Source organism: Mobula hypostoma, chromosome 5 (genome assembly GCF_963921235.1).
Source record: "Mobula hypostoma chromosome 5, sMobHyp1.1, whole genome shotgun sequence".
NCBI classification, from domain to species: domain Eukaryota; kingdom Metazoa; phylum Chordata; class Chondrichthyes; order Myliobatiformes; family Myliobatidae; genus Mobula; species Mobula hypostoma.
The window spans coordinates 25,303,093-25,325,003 of NC_086101.1; the positions used below are offsets into that span (position 1 = coordinate 25,303,093).

The 21,911-nt window shown below is 41.0% G+C and overlaps 1 protein-coding gene across 11 annotated transcripts in view; it reads left to right on the forward strand.

Moving 5' to 3' along the window:
• The window catches only part of LOC134346695 (ras/Rap GTPase-activating protein SynGAP-like), a 663,780-nt gene that overhangs the window by 523,314 nt on the left and 118,555 nt on the right, over positions 1–21,911 (forward strand). The window contains exon 20 of one of the 11 annotated variants that reach the window (XR_010017990.1): positions 17,250–17,320. The exons of 9 other annotated variants lie outside the window; for them this stretch is intronic. Coding sequence is in view for 1 of the 2 variants with exons in the window: in XM_063048237.1 (XP_062904307.1) it covers positions 17,250–17,333 (84 nt within the window). In the remaining variant the exon portion in view is untranslated. Of the gene's footprint in view, positions 1–17,249; positions 17,904–21,911 lie in introns of those variants that run through there. One more of the 11 variants, XM_063048237.1, reaches the window with a different exon arrangement.

Below are 21,911 nucleotides of genomic sequence, written 5' to 3' on the forward strand. Positions count from 1 at the left end.
TGTGAAAAGGACAGAAGGAGGTGACAAAGAAATATAGGTAAGTGAAGGGAGTAGGCAAATATCTGGTAAACGGAGTATAATGAGGGACAATGAAAAAGTTGTTCCTCTTGACAGTAAAAACAAGAGAACTCTTATCTAATTATTGAGATATTTCAGAAATCAAACGTGCAGAAGAATCTAGATATCCTTGTGCATGATTTTCAAATGGTAAGTGTTACAGGTACAACAAGCAATTCGGAAAACAAAGCATGTTATTCTCGATTGCTGAAAGAATTGAATGTAAAAATTGCTTCAGTTATATTGGGTGGTGTTGAGATCATAGAGTTAAGCAGTATGAAAGCAAACACTTTGGCCCAAATCATCCACGCCAAATAAAATGCCGACTTGAGTAGCCCCATTTGCCTCTATCTGGAGTATTGTGCATAGTATTTGCAGCGGGAGGGGAACCAGAGTGTTAGAGCAGATAGTGAGCTGGAGGAGGATAAGGGTCATGCGAGGACTGCATATATAGACAGAAATCAAAGGTTTGTACGTGATAGAAATGTTCTCAGGTGCATCTATTTCAATGCAAGGAGTACTGTAGGTAACGCAGATGAGCTTAGGGTGTGGATTGATACGTGGGATTACAACATTATTGCTATTAGTGAGACTTGGTTGCAGGAGGGGCAGGACTGGCAGCTTAATGTTCCGGGGTTCCGTTGTTTCAGACGTGACAGAGGGAGAGGGATGAAAGGGGGAGGAGTGGCTTTACTAGTCAGGGAGAATATCACAGCTGTGCATAGACAGGACAGCCAGGAGAGCTTGTCTACAGAGGCCATATGGATGGAGCTGAGGAACGGGAGAGGGGTGACCACACTAATAGAGTTGTACTATAGACCACCCAATAGTCAGAGAGAATTGGAGGAGCAAATCTGTAGAGAGATAGCAGACCAATTAAGAAACAGAAAGTTGTAATAGTAAGGAATTTTAACTTTCCACATATTGACTGGGACTCCCACACTGTGAAAGAGTTAGATGGTGTGGAGTTTGTCAAATGTGTTCAGGAAAGTTTTCTAAATCAATATATAGAGGTACCAACGAGAGAGGATGCAATACTTGATCTCCTATTAGGGAACATAGAAACATAGAAAACCTACAGCACAATACGGGCACTTCGGCTCACAAAGTTATGCCAAACATGTCCCTACCTTAGAAATTACTAGGCTTACCTATAACCCTCTATTTTACTGAGCTCCATGGGCCTATCTAAATGTCTCTTAAAAGATCCTATTGTATCCGCCTCCACCACCATTGCCGGCATCCCATTCCATGCACTCACCACTCTCTGAGTAAAAAACATACCCCTGACATCTCCTCTGTACCTACTCCCCAGCACCTTAAACCTGTGTCCTCTTGTGGCAACCATTTCAGCCCCGGGAAAAAGCCTCTGACTATCCACATGATCAATGCCTCTCATCATCTTATACACCTCTGTCAGGTCACCTCTCATCCTCCGTCACTCCAAGGAGAAAAGGCCGAGTTCACTCAACCTATTCTCCTAAGGCATGCTCCCCAATCCAGGCAATATCCTTGTAAATCTCCTTTGCACCCTTTCTATGGCTTCCACATCCTTCCTGTAGTGAGGCAACCAGAACTGAGCACAGTACTCCAACTGGGGTCCGACCAGGGTCCTACATAGCTGCAACATTACCTCTTGGCTCCTAAATTCAATTCCACGATTGATGAAGGCCAATACACTGTATGCCTTCTTCACCACAGACTCAACCTGCGCAGCTGCTTGGAGCGTCAAAGAACCAAACAGGTCAGGTGACAGACAGAAGTATGTCTAGGCAAACATTTTGGGTCCAGTGACCATAATGTCATTAGTTTCAAGTTAATTATGGATAAGGTTAGGTGTGGTCTTCAAGTTAAGGTTCTAAATTGGAGAAGGGCCGATCTTGAGGAAATGAGAAAGGATCTAGGAAGAGTGGATTGGGATAACTTGTTTTTTGGCAAGAATGTGTTCAGTATGTGGAAGGCATTCAAAGGCAAAATTTTGAGAGTGCAGAGTTTGCATGTTCCTGCCAGGATTAAAGGCAAAGTTAACAGGCATAGGGAACCTTGGTTTTCAAATGATATTGGCAATCTGGTTAAGAAAAAGAGAGGTGTATAGCAGGTATAGGCAACAAGGAAAAAAATGAGGTATTTGAAGAGTATAGAAAATGTAAGAAAATACTAAAGAAGGAAATCAGGAAGGCAAAAAGAAGACATGAGGTTGCTTTGGCAGATAATGTGAAGGTAAACCCGAAGGGTTTCTACAAGTATATTAAGAGTAAAAGGATAGTAAGGGATAAAATTGGGCCCCTAGAAGATCAAAGTGGTTGTCTATGTGTGGAGCCTCACGAGATGAAGGAAGATCTTAAACAATTTTTTTGCATCAGTATTTACTCAGGAAAGTAGCATAGTGTATATGGAAGGAGGGGAAACAAGCAGCCGTGTCATGGAACATATAGAGATTAAAGAGGAGGAGGTGCTTGCTGCCTTACAGTGAATAAAGGTAGATAAATCCCCCAAGCTTGACATGATATTTCCTCAGACCTTGAGAGAAACTAGTGTAGAAATTGCAGGGACCCTGGCAGAAATATTTAAAATGTTCTCAGCCACGGGTATGGTGCCGGAGGATTGGAGGGTAGCTCATGTTGTTCCGTTGTTTAAAAAAGGTTCCAAAAGTAAACCAGGTAATTACAGGCCGGTGAGCCTGACGTCAGTAGTAGGTAAATTATTGGAAGGTGTTCTGAGAGATCGGATATACAAGTATTTGGACAGCCAAGGGCTGATTAAAGATAGTCAGCCTGGCTTTGTGTATGGTAGATCGTGTTTAAAGAATCTTGTAGAGTTTTTTGAGGAAGTTACCAAGAAAGTAGACAAAGGAAAGGCTGTGGATGTTGTCTACATGGACTTTAGTAAGGCCTTTGACAAGGTCCCAGATGGGAGGTTGGTTCAGAAGGTTCAGACACTGGGTATCCATGGACAGGTTGTAAACTGGATTCGAAATTGGCTGTGTGGGAGAAGACAGAGTGGTAGTGGATGATTGCTTCTCAGACTGGAGACCTGTGACTAGTGGTGTGCCTCAAGGATCTGTGCTGGAACTATTGTTGTTTGTTGTCTATATCAATGATCTAGATAATAATGTGGTAAATTGGATCAGCAAGTTTGCTGATGACACTAAGATTAGAGGCATTGTGGACAGCGAGGAAGGCTTTCAAAGCTTGCAGAGGGTATCTGGACCAACTGGAAAAATGGGCCAGAAAATGGCAGATGGAAGTTATTACAGACAAGTGTGAGGTGTTGCATTTTGGAAGGACAAATCAAGGTAGGACCATACACAGTAAATGGTAGGGCACTGAGGAGTGCGGAGGAACAAAAAGATCTGGGAGTTCAGATACATAATTCCCCGTCAGAGTGGCGTCACAGGTAGACAGGGTTGTAAAGAAGGCTTTTGGCATCCTGGCATTCATAAATCAAAGTATTGAGTATAGGAGTTGGGATGTTATGGGGAGGTTGTATAAGACACTGGTGAAGCTAAATTTGGAGTATTGTGTACAGTTCTGGTCACCTAACTATAGGAAGGATATCAATAAGTTGAAAGAGTGCAGAGAAGATTTACTAGGATGTTGCCGGGTGGAGTTGAGCTACAGGGAAAGATTGAACAGGTTAGGACTTTATTCCTTGGAGCATAGAAGAATGGGGGGAGATTTGATAGAGGTTTACAAAATTATGAGGTGTATAGACCGAGTAAATGTGAATAGGCTCTTTCCTCTTAGATTAGGAGAGATAAATACGAGAGGACATGGTTTTAGAGTGAAAGGGCACAGGTTTAGGGGGAACTTCTTCACTCGGAGTGGTGGGAGTGTGGAATGAGCTACCATCTGACGTGGTAAATGTGGGCTCACTCTTAAGTTTTAAGAATAAATTGGATAGGTACATGGATGGGGGAGATCTGGAGAGTTATGGACTGGATGCAGGTCAATGGGATTAGTGGAATAATGTTTCAGCACAGACTAGAAGGGCCAAATGGCCTGTTTTCTGTGCTGTTGTGTTCTGTGGTTCTATTGGTCTCCTATTTAAGTAAAATATAAGTGCATTGGAAGCAGTTCAGAGTAGGTTTATTAGACTGAAACCTGAAGTGGGTAGATTTGCAGAAAGGCTGGACCAGATGAGATTGTTTCGACTGGAGTTTAGAAGCATGAAAAGTGACTTGATTGAAAGATATTGAGGTACCTTGACAGATTGGTTGTGGAGAGGATGCTTCCCATTGAGTAGAACTAAGAGAGACTGTCTGAAAATAAGGGGTTATCCATTTAAGGAAAAGATAAAGCAATATTTTTTTCTTTCAGAGTCTTTGGAATTCTCAGAATCAAAAGCCAGTGGGAGAAGTATCTCAGAATATTTTTTAAGACGACTGTAGATAGCTTACTAGGGTAAGCAGCAATGTGGGGTTGAGGGTAGAACCACATCAGTCATATCCTCACTAAATGGTGGAGCAGGCTCAGAGAGTTGAGTGAACATCTCCTGCTCCTGGCTTGAAAGTCTTCATGTAATACACAAGGCAGCAAAGAATGACTAATAGAAAAAATAATAGATATGAGATAAAGTTGGCTAACAGTGTGGAAACAGATTGTAAGAGTTTCCATAGATATTGAAATAAAGAATTCACAAAAGTGAGTACCGTCTTTCAGAAAGCAAGTCTGGAGAATTAGTAATGGAAAACAAAGAAAATGCCAAATGAATTAAATGGGTATTTTGCACCAAGTTTCGTTACACAGCAATTTCCCTGAGATAGCTGTCGAATTGAGGAAAATTTCAATCAGCACAAAAGTGATACTGAGCAAATTGTTGGAGCTGCTGGCTCAGAAGTCCATAAATCCTGATGGACCTCTTCCAGGGGTCTTAAAAGATCTAGTGAACAGATCAGAAAGCAGGACACTCCAAGCTGGTTAGCTGAACATCTGTTGGAAGGTTAGAAGCTCAGGGTAATGAGGCAAAATCATTTATATTCATATGCAAGGGGCATCCAGTTTTTCAAATTTATTAGATTTAACAAATAAAATAGAAGGAAATGTGTTTGTATTTCAAAAGACATTTAATAAGGATGTTGCATAAGAAACTGCACAAAGTTAGGACTCTTAGAGGGTAATTGCATGGATAGCAGAGTGGTAAGGAGATAGAAAAAGGATAAATATTAATTTTCAAATTGGCCAGCAGTAAGTTTTGGTACATCTCAAAACTCAGTTCAAGAGCCTCAGCTACTTCAAATTTAATATGTTTCATCTGACATATGCATTTAATCATCTAAACTATACCAACAGCATCTCCAAACTCATAAACCCTCACCACCAAGATGGATAAAGACAACTGGCACAAGGGAACACCACGTAGAGAATCTTCTCCAAGTCGCACACCAGACTGGGAACTATCGTTGGCTCTTAATTCACTACCCAACACCATTGTGGGAGTACTATCACCAACAGGAACTGCAGGAGCCTCACCACCATTCTCTCAAGAGTAATTAGGTTTAGGAAATAAAGACTAGTCTCACTAGCTTTAACTACAAACGTACTTCTATAGGGGGACTATTCCTTACATCCTAACCATGTAGGAATCCTGAGACTAATTAAGGACATAATATAATGAAAGCTGCTTTTTTGGCTCAAATGAATTTGCTGTGCCTGATGGGAATGTTTGATAGGGTGGCAGAGAGTAACTTTAATCTTGAATCTAACGCTTGCAGTATCTCTACTAGAAACATCTGGTAGATCTTTGCTCCCTTCCCCTGCTATACATAACATAGTAATGTCTCATGGGAACCTGCAGGTTAATTTAGACGTTGATGGGACAAGGTAAAGGATGCTGTACTTCCCTGCTGTGCCTTTTCTGAATTGAACATTTTGATTTGAATGTGTAGAAAGAAACTTAGCATGTACAACAGGAGTTAGGAACAACTCCTACACTCTCCCATCAAAGTTCAAAGTAAGTTTATTATCAAGGTAAATATACGTCACCATTCGTTTCCTTCTGGGTCTAATCAATCAATCCAATAATCATATTAAAATCAAGGACTGCACCAATTTGGACGTTCAACCGGTGTGCAAAAGCAACAAACTGTGCAAATACAAAAAGAAAGAAAGGAAGAAGCAATAAAGATTAAGATCATGAGATGAAGCGTCCTTGAAAATGAGTCCATAGGTTGTGGAAACAGTTCAGTGATGGAGCAAGTGATGTTGAATGAAGTTTTCCCTACTGGTTCAAAAGCCGAATGGCTGAGGGATAATAACTGTTCCTGAACTTGGTGGTGCAAGTCCTGAGTCTCCTGTATCATTTTCCAGATGGCAGCAGTGAGAACAGAGTATGGAATGGGTGGTAGGGATCCCTGACGATGGATTCTGCTTTCCTACAACAATGCACTAGGGAGCCCTAAGGTGTCCTCTCAGTTCAGGCTTACGTTGGTCCTCTTTCTGGCCTGGAGAAATTTGAAAAACTTTATTCTGTATTTATCCTACTACGTCATGACTGATCTGGGAAGCGTTTGTGGTAAACAGTGTAGACAGAATTCCCTCTGTACTAACTTGTGCTGCATTTGATCTTTGAGAATTTGATTGGAAAATACATGAGGATATTTTTTTTCTGTATCTGTCATGAGCATTCTCTGACCTGTAAGTACTTGTTTACTCTCTTATTTCAGATGTGCAGTACTTTACCTGTAGGTGCTGGACGGGGAAGTATAGAGGTAGCATGCGCTATAACTCACCCTTGGGTGTTTGATTTTAACAGGTCAGGCTCAATCTTTCTGTGTTCCTCACATTACAGAATCAGAATCAGGTTTATTATCACTGACATGTCAGAAAATTTGTTGTTTCCTTGCTACCTTGGGAAAGCTTGATTGAAAATATATTGTGGGAACTTTATGTGCTTAGAGATACAGCACGGTAAAAGGCCCTTCTGGCCCAATCAGCCTGTACTGCCCAATTAACATACTTATCTATGTCTTTGGGATGTTGGAGGCAACTGGATTATCTGGAGGAAGCCCAGGCAGTTATGCCTTTTATACTTTACCTAACCAGAGCTGGGAATGGCTTAGAAGAACTTGTGTTGTTCCCAATCTATAGAAATCTGATTGAACAGTGTATCAGAAAGTTCCATTTAATATACCTGATGTGGGAGGGTTTAAGAAGACGAGTAGACAATGAATTATAGACACCTAGTTTTTACAGAATAGACCAGAGAGTCCGCATCAGTGGAAATGCCTCCTCCTATTCTTTACCATCTTTTACCATCAACACAAGCTTTTATCCCCATATGTCTTTGTTAATCTGGCTTCTCTTTACTTCTACCTATGCTGTTTACTGTGTTAAATGTGTATTGTGTCCGATATGGGTATGCTAACTCGACAATGCAAAGAAAACTTCATTCTGTATTCAACTCACGCTGTATGAAGCTGCGATACTTTGTTGGAACATTGTCGGGGGAGCTGACTGTGAATCCAACCCCTTCAATACCAAAACTGACTGTTCTTTAATGTGTATGTGAAGAGAGAGCTTTACTCTGTACGTAACCCATATTCTTTATGTCTAGTGTGTGAGAGAACATTATGAAGAGAGCGTTTCACTATGTCATGAGTACTGTGAGTGTTTGGTGGAACACTATGGAGGGAATTACGTTCTGTGTCTTTCTGTTTTGGTACTTGACCCAGAAATATCTGTCTGGAAAGAATGGATCCAACCTTGCTCTTTATTCTGTTCCATTCTTTCGCCTTTACTTTATAACTCATATGTACTGTACACACTCTGGGAATGTTTGATGCGACAGAATAGAACAAGCTTCATATCTAACATGTCTGGGACTGTTAGGGCAGTGTAACCTGGTTTTCTTACTCTATGAGAGTGTACAGAAACTAACCCATTCTGTCTCTGATCTTGAAATGTTTGATGAGAAAGCATGGATCAAAGTTCACATTTTATTCTATTTAATGTTGTGCATGTGTTAGAGATGTTCACGGGTCAGGCAGAGGGAAATTTATTCTGTGTCTAATATGTTGTATCTGTTCTGAATGCACTTAATGGAACATTTTAGAGTACCTATCCTTCTGTTTGTTATTTCTCTTCCTGTTGCTGTCATTCCCTACTCCGTCTTTTGCACTTCTTTGTGTTATTTCCTTTCAAGCAGTGAACATCATCCATGGGAGTATTTGATGGGACAGTGTAGAGAAAGCTTTGTTCTGTACCTATAAAAGCAATTTTATTTCCAAGTTCACGTTATTCACAATTAAAATAGCCCCCAATAAGCGTCCTCTCCAGGGATACCCGCCAACAAACAGTAGCTCGAATAAGTTTGATGAGAGAGAAGAGAGCAGACTTTACTTGATACTAACTCTATGTTGTACCATACCTGCCAGTGCTCCATAGAATAGCAAAATGGAATGTTTACTATCTATCCAGTCAGTGCTGAACTTGGCCGTGACCAGCTGAGAGAAAAGATTCTTTAATATATAGCTATTACGTGAGATCATGGAATGCTTGATTGACATTTCTTTATATCTGTTGTGTTCCCTGATCCCTCGGTTGTACTGAGGGGGCTTTATTTTGAGGTACTTAACCTAGCCAATAGAATCAGAATGTGGTTGTGCAGGGCAGCAGGAGCTCAGTACTTATCTCATTCTGTACTTGACTTGAGAGTGTTAATCTAGCGCAGGAGAAGAAGCTTTTTAAATTACACGCTTGGGAATACTGATGGTACAGAATATAGAGACATGGGTGGAGTTAATGTGATAATGGAGGGCATGATTTACCCTTCTTCCTAGCCTGGGAGAATTTAAAGGGATCTGTAGCTGTGGCTTACTCAGTGTTTCATGGTAAAATGTAATGGGAACTTTATTCTCAATGTTGTGTTTGCTCTGAGAAATACAGAGCACAAGCATAATTGTTTTGTGCAACACAAAAAACATGCAATTGTAACACAGTTATTCTGGGTCATATCTTCTATACTCAATCCTATCAAATCTTTCTGTTAGTTTCTCCCTCATGTGTTTAGCTAGATTTACCGTAAATGCACCCATGCTATAATTCATAACGTAATCAACATTTTTCTCTGTATCTAATTTGTGATATGCTTAACCTATTAGTTTTTGAAAAGTTGTCGAGATGGGTGACCTGTGTGTGTGTGTTTATGATACAGTGTAGAGGAGGAGTTCCCATCCTGGGGACTATGGTATTGGTCCATGGCATCATAAAGGTTGGGAACCCCTTGCACAGAGGGATCTTTATTCAGCATTTAACTCATATATACATAATTTGGACTTTGTTGAAATGGTGAAGAGAGTATATTTACCCATTCTTTGCCGAGCCTGAGAGCCATTGCTGTGCAGTGTAGGAAAAAAAATCTATTTCTTCCCAAGAATTACAGTGAATAACTTGGGGTGTCTGATGGGGCACTGTGGAAGAAGCATTTGCTGTATGTTTATCTGATCTATAAATGTTTCATGGACAGTAAAGAACTTTTATCTGGTATATTCCATGATCCATACTGTATATGACATTCGAAACAGAAGGAACAGCACCACAAACTTGATATGCTATATCTGATGCAGATGCTTGATACACTGTGCAGAGGAAATCTAACAGTGATCAGATTGTGCCGAGTCTGATCTGATACTCTTTGAGGGGCAGTGTACGGCATCTAACCTATGATATTCCTGACTGGGAAGGATCGGGTAAGACAGTGTCCACTCTCTAAACATTTCTAGCTATACCGGACACCACAGGCAATGTAAAGGGGGCTTTATTTCCAATCAACCTCATGTTTGCCTGACCCTAACATTTAAAGGGACCGTACTGAATGAACTTTATAAACAATCTTCTCTTCAAGACATAATTTATTCCTAACAAAATCTAAGATATATAAATACAGAATATTCAAGTCAACATTTTCATAACAAGTAAAGTTTTTCTGTTAAACAATGTCAACATATTAATGGTTATTTAGAAACTTAAAGTAAATACTTCATGGAATTTTAACATAAATTTTAACCAACGGCAAGAGTATCCTTCCCCACAGAGATTCCACAGCTCTTTAAAAACAATAACTTTATTTACAACTTTACAATGGTTACAACTACTCTAGATTAAAATGCAGTCATCGCTGTCGAGGATGTACTGCTACCCCTGTGGTCTGATGGTTGCAAAAGGCCTCCAGCAAGCCAGTGGACATTCATGCTCCCTCTCTGTAGACTCCTAGTAATGTAGCTTATGATGGAATGGTGTAAAGGAGAGCTTTACTGACTTGCACTGAGACTGAACAAGAAATACTTCAAGGGACAGTCCAAAGTTTTTTTTTAACTGTCTTGACTGCTTTGAAAGACCTTAACTCTATATATGGAGTTCTGCACTTGACCTAGGAGATTGATTGTGGAGGGAATGTAACGCTGTTTCAAAATCATTCTGCGTCTTGCTTGGGAATGTTGTTGGAGCAGTGTAGAAGAAACCTTGTTCTTCTGGTAACAATGCTGCACTTTTGTGAGTTTTTGACCGTAGAGGAATCTTCTGAGTCAGGTACAACCTGAATCCTTGGGTTATTTAGTTACATTCCTGATGAAATCCGTGATTATTGGGATATTGATGGCTGTATCCAATTGGGAGAGTGTAGAGGAAGCTTTTTTCTGTATTTAATCTATGCTGTATTTGGGATGGGTCCATTTGATGAGACTGTCTTGAGAGAGCTTTAAGTGATTAATGGGTTAAAGGAGAATGACCTTCACCTGGTATCTAACTTAAGTTGTCTACAATTATGTTGAGTGGTCTGTAATTTGTCCATGATCCAGATTCCTGCATCTGCAGTCTCTTATGTCTCCAGGATCTGGCCTTGTGGTTTGGATGAGGCGTGCTAGATAGTTCTTTCCTGTAAACCTTGCTCTGCATGATCTGGGAGAATTTAATTTGCAGCTTTTTTGTGTCGCTGTTTGAAGTCTGACCCAGAGTAGTGGTGGGACGGAGTAGAGGTAACTGTAGAGGTATGTTGAAACCCATTTGAGTCACTCCTGGTCATGAAGCAGAAGCTGTAGTCTATGTACAAGTACTGCTGTGCCTTGGGAATGTTTGATGCTAATATGAGGGCACAATGATTATAATCATTTCAGCACTTTGCACTGACATCCATCACCATGTAAGCACAGAGATCGTTCATACTCAGTGTCATTGGCAGTATCCACCAGGGATATACTGCATTCAAAGTCTGATATTGAAGGCTGGGAGGATTTAGATGAATGGATCTGCTTTGTATAACAAAACATAAATTATGCATTACATATTTTGAAATTGGTCTGTGTTCACATCTGCAGGTGAATCTAGCCAGAGAGTTCCCAGGCAGTGAGCTCTGATATGTTCTATACCTTCCCTGAGCCCAGGTGGCTCAAGGAGTTTGTTACTAAGTCAAAGTTGAGCAGCGGCTGAGGTCTGGCACCTAGTCTGCCAAGTAAGGGTGAGCTGTGGAAAACAATGAATTGAGCATTAGTGCCCTAGAGGAGGTGCAGATAGCAAAACTATCACAGTTCTTGATCTTGATAGATTATGACACTTAAAAGAAATTTAAATAAAATCCGGATTTATACTGTATAGCACCTATTAAAACCTCAGGACATCCCAAAGCACTCTACAGCTCATGAAGTACTTTTGAAGTGTAGTCAACCTTGTAAGAAAAATGACAGCTAATTGGCATACAGTACACTCCCACAAGTGATAGCACTGAGAAATTTTATTTTATGATGCTGCTTAAGGAATAATTATTGGCCAGGCTATCAAGAAGAATACCCTGTTCAAAAATGGGATCTTGTACTTCTACCCAAGGGAGCAGCCAGAGCCTGGGCTGAAGGTCTTATCTGAAAGATGTGACAGCGCAGAACTGCACAGCTTGGAATACATTTGAGGATATGGAGTTAGACTTGAACTCATCATGTACAGAGGTGAAATTATTTGAGAGTATAGGAAGATAAAAACAGCCTCTGTTGTGCATTATTTCTGAGTGGCTTGCAATGGCTGCATTTGGAAGAGGATTGGAAGTTGATGACTTCAGGAGAGATGGTAGGACAGAGAGAGCGGGGAGAAGGAAAACAGGAGGAGTGTGAGGCAGGGGCAGTTCCTCCGGGAATGAGACACCTTTCTGCATTGTTTTACCACGAATTAGTGGCCCCATCTTATGCCAGCATCCACTCAATTTTGACTGTAAATCAGCAGGTGATAGGAGTGGTGGTGCTGGGGATTGATGGGGAGAGCAGCCAGTTTGCTGCAATCTCCAAACCAACTGGAGCAACGTTCTCGAGGATCCCAATGCTGGGAATTTCTTGCCTGTTTCCCTGTCTCTTTTAACCTGACACTTAGTTCACGTAGAGGTTACCATTGGCTGCTGGTCACTGAAAATGTATTTAACTCACTTACTATTTATTTTTTTTTCTCAATCTTAAGCCATTTACCCCCTAGAGGTGGTTAAGTGTAGGATATCACAGCAACTTAAGCGTGCACAATCCTGTCATGGGGGATGTGGGGTGGGAGGGCGGGGGGATGGGGTGGGAGGCACCGTAAATTCGCGAGTTTCACCATAGCGACAGAGTTCACCGGTAAGGTAGGGTCATTCAGTCGCAATGTTTGATTTGTTCTGTGAGCATTGTTGTTTGGTGTTTTGTTCTTTTATAATTTAATTAAGAAAAAAAAAGTCAAATGAAGGAAAAACCTGGAGAAAAAAATCTGAAAGAGCATTAAATTTTTATAAAGAAATGCATTCACCAGCTGGCTGGGTGGGGAAGGGGGTTGGTGTTGGTGGGCAAGGGGAAATGTTTGGGTGGTGTGGAAAGTGGCTGGCTTGTTGGATTGGACAAGTTGATGAAACAAATATAACCCTTACACTGCGTGGTAAATTGCCAGGACATCAGTTGAAAAATATTTTTATCTCTCCCACCAACCACGCAATTCCTATAAATATATCTTCAAAGAACAGATTTAAAAGGCCATTGTCATCACTGGGATATCTTTGCTTGCAAGTCAGCTGTTACTGGGATGTGAAAGGTCCCCATTTTTCTTAAAGAATGGGTAGTTCCAGGATAGACATGGGCCATTCAGCCCTCAAGCCTATCCTACGTTTGGTTAGTTGACCAAGTTTAGCTGCTTTTATTGTATTTCCTTCAAATGCAGATGCATAACACTGTGTTTCTTCAGTGTTATGCCATTGAAAATCGTTCCCTCCAAGATTGAAATACGATAATGACGATCGTTGAGTCATTTATCGCCTTATTCCAGGAGCCTGACCAAACATTGCTCTAAGGACAAGTTTCCCCTGCACCTATAACTTGATCTCCACGACTGGGATGCAATAGATGACTCCATTTCTCCCATGCAGTGCTCCATTTGAAGCACTCTGAGGGAACCTGGGCCATAGTGTCAGAGGAAGGGTTCTAATGTTTACCACTGCAGTGCAGGACCAAGGCACCCAGCAGGTAAGTTAGCTGGTTCTCTCCATCATTCTGGAGTCCGCCATTCCCACTGCACTGACCAGTACCTCTGGTCATACAGATCTGTAATGCCCCAGTCCTAGGTCCTAACCTGTCACCTGCATTAATCCTGCTATCTAAACCCGCCCCCCACCCCATCTCTCCTCCCTCCCATATCCTCCGCTTGTCCCTACCAAAATGTAGGGCTAAAATATCTCCATCTCACACCGGGTGATCAGTAGTGATCCAGTAGCTACCAATATTCCCAAACAATGGAACAACAAGGGGCATATTGTAGGTCTCAAAACAGTTAATGTCATCCCCTCGCTCTGCTGTTCTGATAATCCTCTTGAAATCTTCACCTACTGAAAGTTTATTGATCTTGGTTTTGAAAGTTACTGTCACCTTCCGGCCAGGGGTCTACAAGAGTTGGGAGATCTCCAGATTTCCAACTCCTCCGCATGAGGAAGTGCTTTCTGACATCATTGATTACAGCCTGGCTCTTCTTTTAAAATTAAGCCCTTTTTATTCCTGCCTACGGCCACCCACACTACCCCCCCCCACTCGATGAGAGGAAATTGTTTCTTCTCATCTAACCCATTGACTGTTTTAATCATCCTAAACCTGCTCTCATATTTTAACCCCTGTTGCCTGCCTTATAATCTGGCCAAATTAGAAAGCCTCAAGTGCCGGCAGCTGCCACTTGGGACAGCATTTTTATGGTGTTGAAATAAATGCTGAAATTCAGATGGGGGAGAAATTCTGTCACACCATTTAATGGATATAACAACATGTCTGTGAGCCATTCTCCCACTTCCATTCTCTTCATCACACTGTTCTCTCCTTCCATCTAAATATTCAATGCTGCCATAGATACTATACCTCCAGAGAATTATTTAACTGTTTACCAGCACACAATTGAAATTGGTTCTCCTGATTTTGTGCTACTCCTACCCCTTTCTTGAAGTGCCTCTAGCAGAGTCAAATATCAGATCACACAAAACCTCCTTTCCCATACCATACCATACCATACCATACTTGTCAATTATTGCTGCTTAACCAACAATTCAACAAAGAAATTTCCTAAGAAGTTAGTCTCCACGTGATACCAGGATATATGAGAATAATTAACTCTAGTTGATCCAACAACCTGGTAAAACTAGGAGACTCTACTGCACATGAACCGGAAAGGCAGAGACATTGCACTTTAAAGTATCAAACTAAGCAATAGAGCTGAACACTTGTGCTGAGCACAATATAACAAGTTCATACCTGTTATTAGCTTTATGTGGATCCCCATAACCATGCTTCTTTCAGACTGTGCACCATCATATTTTCCTCATGGTATTTTTACAGTTACAGTGTTTTCAACACTACTTGGACAGGTTCATAACATATTTTAATTCCTAGAGGGTTTATCAGACTGCCTTGAATCTCACCATGCCGAGTCAGTTATTTATTGCCACTTTCCACTACTTTTAAAAATAGTGTTCAGATAAAACACATTTTCTTCTCCGTTTTCTCATAGTTAACCTTTAACCCCTGGAGTTCCCATGCCCATTCTGGGGATTAGCTATTCCAATCACACCCATTCGCACCTGCCACAAGTATTCAGTCCTATATCCCTACCTCCATCCTTCTAACACCCAGTGCTCCACCAGTCTTGAAAGCAACAAACAGATGGTGTCCACTATCCATGTGTAACAGTTCTGGTTTGCAAGCTTGGAAGCTCACAGTGATGGTTTTGTACCATCTCAAATTGACAAAACACCATAGTCTTGATCTCAGGTTGAGGGTGGGGGAGCTCATCATAACCTGTCAAACAATGCCCAACTTCCTTTGCATTTTCAGTTCTTCCTGATGAGCTGCAAGGGGGACTGGCATTTGACAGAAGGAGGGAGTCTGATGGGTTTCTGGCCACTTTTTAAGATAAGTGTGGAAGGATGGGGGTTGGGGTGTAACGGGAGCAATAAAGCTATCTCAACAAGCTAAAGAGCAAAAAAAAACACTCAGAAGGGGTGGGGGGGGGGGGCTAGAACAAGAAGCCTTTTACTTTAAAAGATCTTTACTGATAGTTCCCAACCTCGTGTTAGCATTCTGAGACCAACAGTGTCCTTCCCATCCTCCCCACCGCCACTGCTCTATCCAACAGGAAGATCCCAGCTCTGATTCCTGCTTGGCATTGTTAGCTGAGATGGATGGGATGGAAATTCAGGAGATACTTTGGATTTGTTTGCTCATGTTGGCAAATCCAAAGAACCACACCTCCCAACCCAGTGGGCCCAAACATCCAATAGTATCCCCAGTCCCCACAAATAGATTATCAATGATTTCTCTTCAGAACATGGCACGAAGTTGCCTTGACAAAGAGTAACTAACTGCGAGTGACAATCAATGATCACCAAGTTGCTGGGCCAAGTTGTTAAGGTGAGGGATCCTTTCTTAAAGCAGAGGTTTAAATTAGCTGCTAGCAGGGCCCACCTTCTCCTTTCTCTTAGCACTGATATATTTTTCCTTATTCTTCTGGTGAAAGTATATGTACTGACTCATATACAGCTGAAAGGAATACTCAGTCACACCCGATGGGGGCAGTTCCCTTGAGATGAATCACCCAGGTTCCTTTATTCCATTTGATGTAAAGGATTTTCTGCAGATTCAGGAGCCTGGGCTGAGTTGAGGGAACCTCCTCTTTTACCAAGTCTAGGTGCCTTTTTGGTATAATAAGGGAGCGCAGTGTCTTTGAACCAGGGGAAGATGTTTGGCTGAAATTTCACTAATAATTGAATGTGTATAAAGAATAATAAACTCTCCATTATGACTCTTGACTCCCTTTGGTTTTGATGTTTACTGGGGACAAAGTGATGGTAGTCAAGGGAACATCCAGGAATCACAGTTCCCCAGGTTTGTTCTCAGGTCTCCTGAAATCAACTCAGATTAGTTTAGGTTAACACTCAAGGGAAACACCATTTGGGGAATAATCTTTGGTCACAAGCCCACAAGAATAGGGTGCAGAGGTGGATGGACAACCATCCTCTCCCATGGGAATTAATGGGTAGGATAAAATCACTTAGCAGGGACATTTCACCCTGAACCACTCAGCAGGGATTTGCTGCATTTCCATTGGGCAGGTTGTAGAATTAGTATTCTGTCCATTCACATTGGGGTTTCTGACCAGAGAGATTAAAATAATGGGGACTGCAGCACACGGAAAGGGTAGGATGACCAATTCTAAGGAATCAAGAGCAGCTGGAAGTTAATGAGATGTTCATGGCACTTAAGCTTGGGTGTTGACGCTGGGAGAGAATTAGACTAAACCCAGAAGGGGATGTAAAACAGGCAGAGCTGCTTTTACTGGCAATTGTATGCCACCCGTTCAATATTTAGTGCCAGTAAAATAAACAGAATGGGAAGTAAATCTTGTACCCCGTTTCATGCCCTAGTTTTCTCCCCCTATTGCTAAAACTTAAATGCTGCGAAATATTCTGGCATTCATGGCACCTTGGTATGGTGTCCCTCAGGGTGATGAGGCACTTTAGGGAGAGAGGGTAGGTAGGACTGGGACTGTACATGATATAGTCAGCTTGCCTTCTGTATCTCCCCTGCACCCCCTGCCAGCCCCAACCCAACCCAAGAACACGTGTTAGGACCTGTCTAGTTATAATCTGTTTGGCACTAAAGTGGGGAGAGGGGTTATATTTTCTGAATGCGACCGATTCACACTCGCCCGTCTTTCGATCCATAGCTTTCAGAAATGGGGCGCAGAGGTGGAAGGACAGCACGGAATCCTAGCCGCTTTCTCCCGTTGACATATGGGGCATTTCGATAGCCATAGACAAAAAAAAATTCAAAACGAAAAGAAAATAACTTCAAAATCGACGCAGTTCTGAGTCGACAATCGATAGCCATACATATATAAATAACGTTCTAAAATTTAAAACAAAAAAAACACAGGCATGGCTAAACATGATTTGACGTTTGTATCATGTGACTATAATCTCTGTTGCTATAGTAACCACTGCCAGAATAATGTTGGAGGAAGTGATTGTACCGGTTTATGTTGTTCTGTGTATATATTTAACAAGGAGAAAACAAAAGCGTTAATTTTTCAGGTCTTTGACTTATCCATTTTAAATGCCAACTTTGTAATTAATCCCCCTCCTCTAACCCCATAAAATCAAAATATTTATACGTATATAAATGTGTATATATGTTGAATTTTTTCTCCCCACACGTGTAATTAAGAGAATGTTGTTTGTATTGTAAATAACAACGATATGTACTGTACATAGTTTAACATATATTCCTGGTTGCCGTGACACCAGGGATGCTATCTGATGCTTCTATTGTTGTGTTGTATGGGGGTGTGGTGACAGAATGACCTTTAATAAAGCAAAAACTTAACCTTTTACTCTCTCTGTCTTGCAGTCGTGGTCTTTCTAGCTGTAATTCACTCCCAGGTATCAATTTTGCTATATTTAAACAATCTGAGCCCCTTGATTAGACAATGGACTGTCATTTACATCCATTATTCCATATACAAATCATCTGAACCCCTTGTTTACTCCTGGGTATCCTTTACTCTATAAACCACCCCAAATCACCCAGCCCAATTAGATTGTTGTTTGTAACTTATTCCTGAGTCTTCTTACTCTCCATTTAAACATCAAACTCATCAATGTGTTTCCAGTCTGAAAACTCTCTCTCATTATAAACTATATGAATCCCAAAATTAGATTGTAGATCATTCCAAGTATCAATTGTTCTAGTCACAGAATATCCAAATCACTGACTCAATTCCAACCTGAGCAGACTTCCAAGAATCCAGTATTCGATGAATAACTGAATAAGCACCACAATTAAATTTTAACTTTCTTTAACAAATCAATTATTCCTTATAGGGACAGGAGGATGCCATTCAGAAGCCTATTCTGCTATTCTACAAAGTCATTGTTCAACTGTAACTCCTTGGTTTTATATCCATTAATATCCTTGGTTTGCAAATCTCTACTGATCTTGTGTTTAAATTATTAAATAATCTGACATCACAGTCTTTTTGCTTGAGTAGTGCTTCTTCCTAAATGTCCTGACTCTGATTTTAAGATAAAGTCCCCTCATTCCCAGTGTCAGAAATGGTTTCTCTTGATTGACTCTATCAATTCCTAACAAAATCATAAAACCCTAAGGCTTGGAAACCTGATAACATTGTGTGTTTCTTCCCGCCATGTGCTAAAGTATATACCGTATTCTGGGCTTGGCCCAGCTGGGCTTTATTTGGCTATGGCAAAATTTTTTCTACTATTATACTGTATCTGCCTCAGTATAAAGTCCAAGGGACAGTTGTACATGAGTAGAACATTTGAGTCATCTGTGTACATAACATAAAACTTCTTTGAGTCAAAGTTGTTCCTAAACTTTTCACTATTGAAGTAAAGCATCTTGTTCAAATTAGTTGATCTTATTCTTAACTGATTTTTGAAACCCATCTCCGTTAGTTTTGCACACTTGCTCAGTAATTTCATTCTCCTAATTCACATCACTTACTGTGCCACCAATCTTTGTGTCACTGGCAAACATGGATATATGGCTCCTCTATTGACTTATCTAAGTCAAGAATATAAATTATAGTGCAAGCCTAATGAGGCAAAACTAGTCTCTTCTTTTCAACGCTAGAACATCCCTCCTAAGGATCTTCTACAACCTAGCCATCGCCTACCTAAACATTAACATTGCACGATTCTGAATTTAAGTTTAAATCTTCTAAAGCAGAGCTTTAGTGAATCCCACCTACTTTGCGCCACCAAAGAATGGATTTCTTGTGAGCAACCACAGATAAATTTTAACACGACTAAATGTGAACCAGTCGGTGGAGAAAGGATGCATCATTTTCTGGAGTGAACAGGACTGCAATTAGCATAGCGAGGCTTGGAACAGGATCTGACACTGATAGTTGACTCATCACTCTCAATGGGTTAAACAATGCAGCAAGGTGCTTCAACAAAAGAACACATATAAACTTTTCTGATCTATGTCAGAATATGGAAGCGCCAATGAATGGGTAAATGAATTTAAAATAGTGATTTCAGAAATGAGACTCATAGGAGTCAGAAAGCTATACAAGCAGAAGTTCTATATTCTAAATGGCTATAAGCTGAGAAAAGGTCCTTATGATACTGGTGTTTGCCAAGGTAGATGAATGAAGATATGTCAATGTGAGGAAGGTGGCAGACAGGGCTGTGTGGGAAGGGAGTGGGGAAGAGGAGTTGTGGAAACAGGGACCAGGATTATAAATATAAAATTATCATTGGTAAATGCAGTAAGAAAATGACAACATCATTGGGGAACAAACAAGGAACCTGCTCAAAGGCTGATTGAAATGGTGTGTTCATAGTTTGGTTGAATTGAAATGGGAAGGTGTTTGTGGGGAGCAGGTCTAGTCAAGGGGAGGTCATTAAAAGAGAGGCCTTCTAAATAGTAGGAAAGGTAGAAGCCAGTCATTAAGCATCTAGTTTTTAGAGTCAATATAATTTGTTTGGGACATGGTATCAGCTATGATAAAGTGTGAACACTTTTCTGTCTGAAGCTTTAAAGACCAAGTTCGAAGTCCTGCTCCCCAGACTTGAGGTACACAATTTTGTTTATCACTCCAATGCCCAATAGAGTGCTGTGTTGTTGTGAGGTGCTACTTCTTGGGTGGCGTATTAAACTGATCCTTTTCTTGACCCTAACGTGCTTTGGGATATCCTGAGATCACAAAATGTGCTATACAAATCCAGGTCTATATTTGCTCACTAATTAAGTAACGGTGCAATTATGAAAAGATTAAAAGAAAATTACATGAACCTTATTGTGGTGAGTTTGTGGAACAGGACCACAGAGACGGTCGCATTCCAAAAGGCAATCTGTATAAAAGGCTGCCTTATGATGAAGCGACAGAATTGTAGAAAGAACTGAGCAGGGAGAGGGAATAGATTTTGAGCATATGAATCGTTCAGGTGCACAACCATCTAACTTTCCAGCCCTGTACTTACAAAGATACACCACACACTTACTTTAAACCCAACCTGCAACAGAGTGCAAAATCGGTCAAGGAAATCTGGTTCAAAGCTGCATCCACTGGATGCTAAACACTGCAGTAGTCATAGGACACAAGGTGGCAACTTGTTCAGTGTGCATGAGTATACTTTTTCTGTCTGTGCCTTTTAGGCTGGAGAGTTTTCCACAGGCTTGTGTTTTCTAGGAAGATATTGTGTATTTGGAAGTGAATGGACAAGGAAGTCAGTGGGCCACAGCTGCAATGGAGGGTGATTAGCTTGTCCTCGGATTGGATCGAGAGCAATTGGGATGAGAAGGGATCAGGGGGTGAGGAGGCTGGAGCATTTCAGAGCAACAGAAATGCTTCATGATAAAAGTTACTACTGTCTAGTAGCTCCAGTGGATATCAGTGCGTGTGTGCATGTGTTAGTGTGTGTTTGTGTTTATATGTGTACAGAAAACAGAATTGATTTAGATAGTTTAGCACCTTTTCTTTTTTTTGATTTTTATTACACATTCATAGGAAAGCTTTGTCAGACTGTTCCACCATTCAGTTAGATTATGGATATTCTGTTCCCTGACACCATCTGTCTGCCTTGGACCTGTTTACCAAACAAATTATCTTACACTCATAGTCAGCTTGTTTTTTCTTGGGTATGATCACAATGGATACACTGCTGTGCTGTGTTAATTCCGAAGCTGTGGATGGAATTGTGATTTTTCTGTGGTGTTTGCACATCTGCACCCCATTCCTTCCTTAGTCTTGCCTCCAAAACTGAATCTAGTCCAGCTAAGTTTGCAACCCATCTGGAGTGCTGCAGCATAAACCTAAGCCAATGAGCCCAGTGGATAAGCAAGGTTCACCACAAAAGGCTGGAGGGGGTTTACGAGTTCATTCCATTAGTCTCTTATCTGTCAATTCTTATATTTCTGTCTGTCTGCTCTCCCATTTATAGATGTTCTGTGTCCATCCCTTCTTTCCCAGGCAATTTGCCTGTCTTCCACTGCCACACTAGCTGTCTCTATCCATCTATCTACTCTACTTATCTGTACCTACCCCTCCAAGTAGCCAGGGAGTTCACGACACCTAAGTTTCCATTGCAGCCTAACTCATTGCCTATGTCTCTGACTTTCTACTGCATTTATTTTTCACCGTGACCACCTCTATTTATCACTAGACCAATCCATCTATTTATTGCCGTCTATGCCTACATCTATCTGAACTGTTAGTCACTGCAGAATATAGAATTATTTATCCGTCTGTATACATCTATAAATAGAGGGTGTAATACTGCACTGAGGGTGGACCCATTGCGTCAGAAAGCTGTCAGATCAGTATTATATGAAATCTTCCAGCTGAGAAGCTCAGACT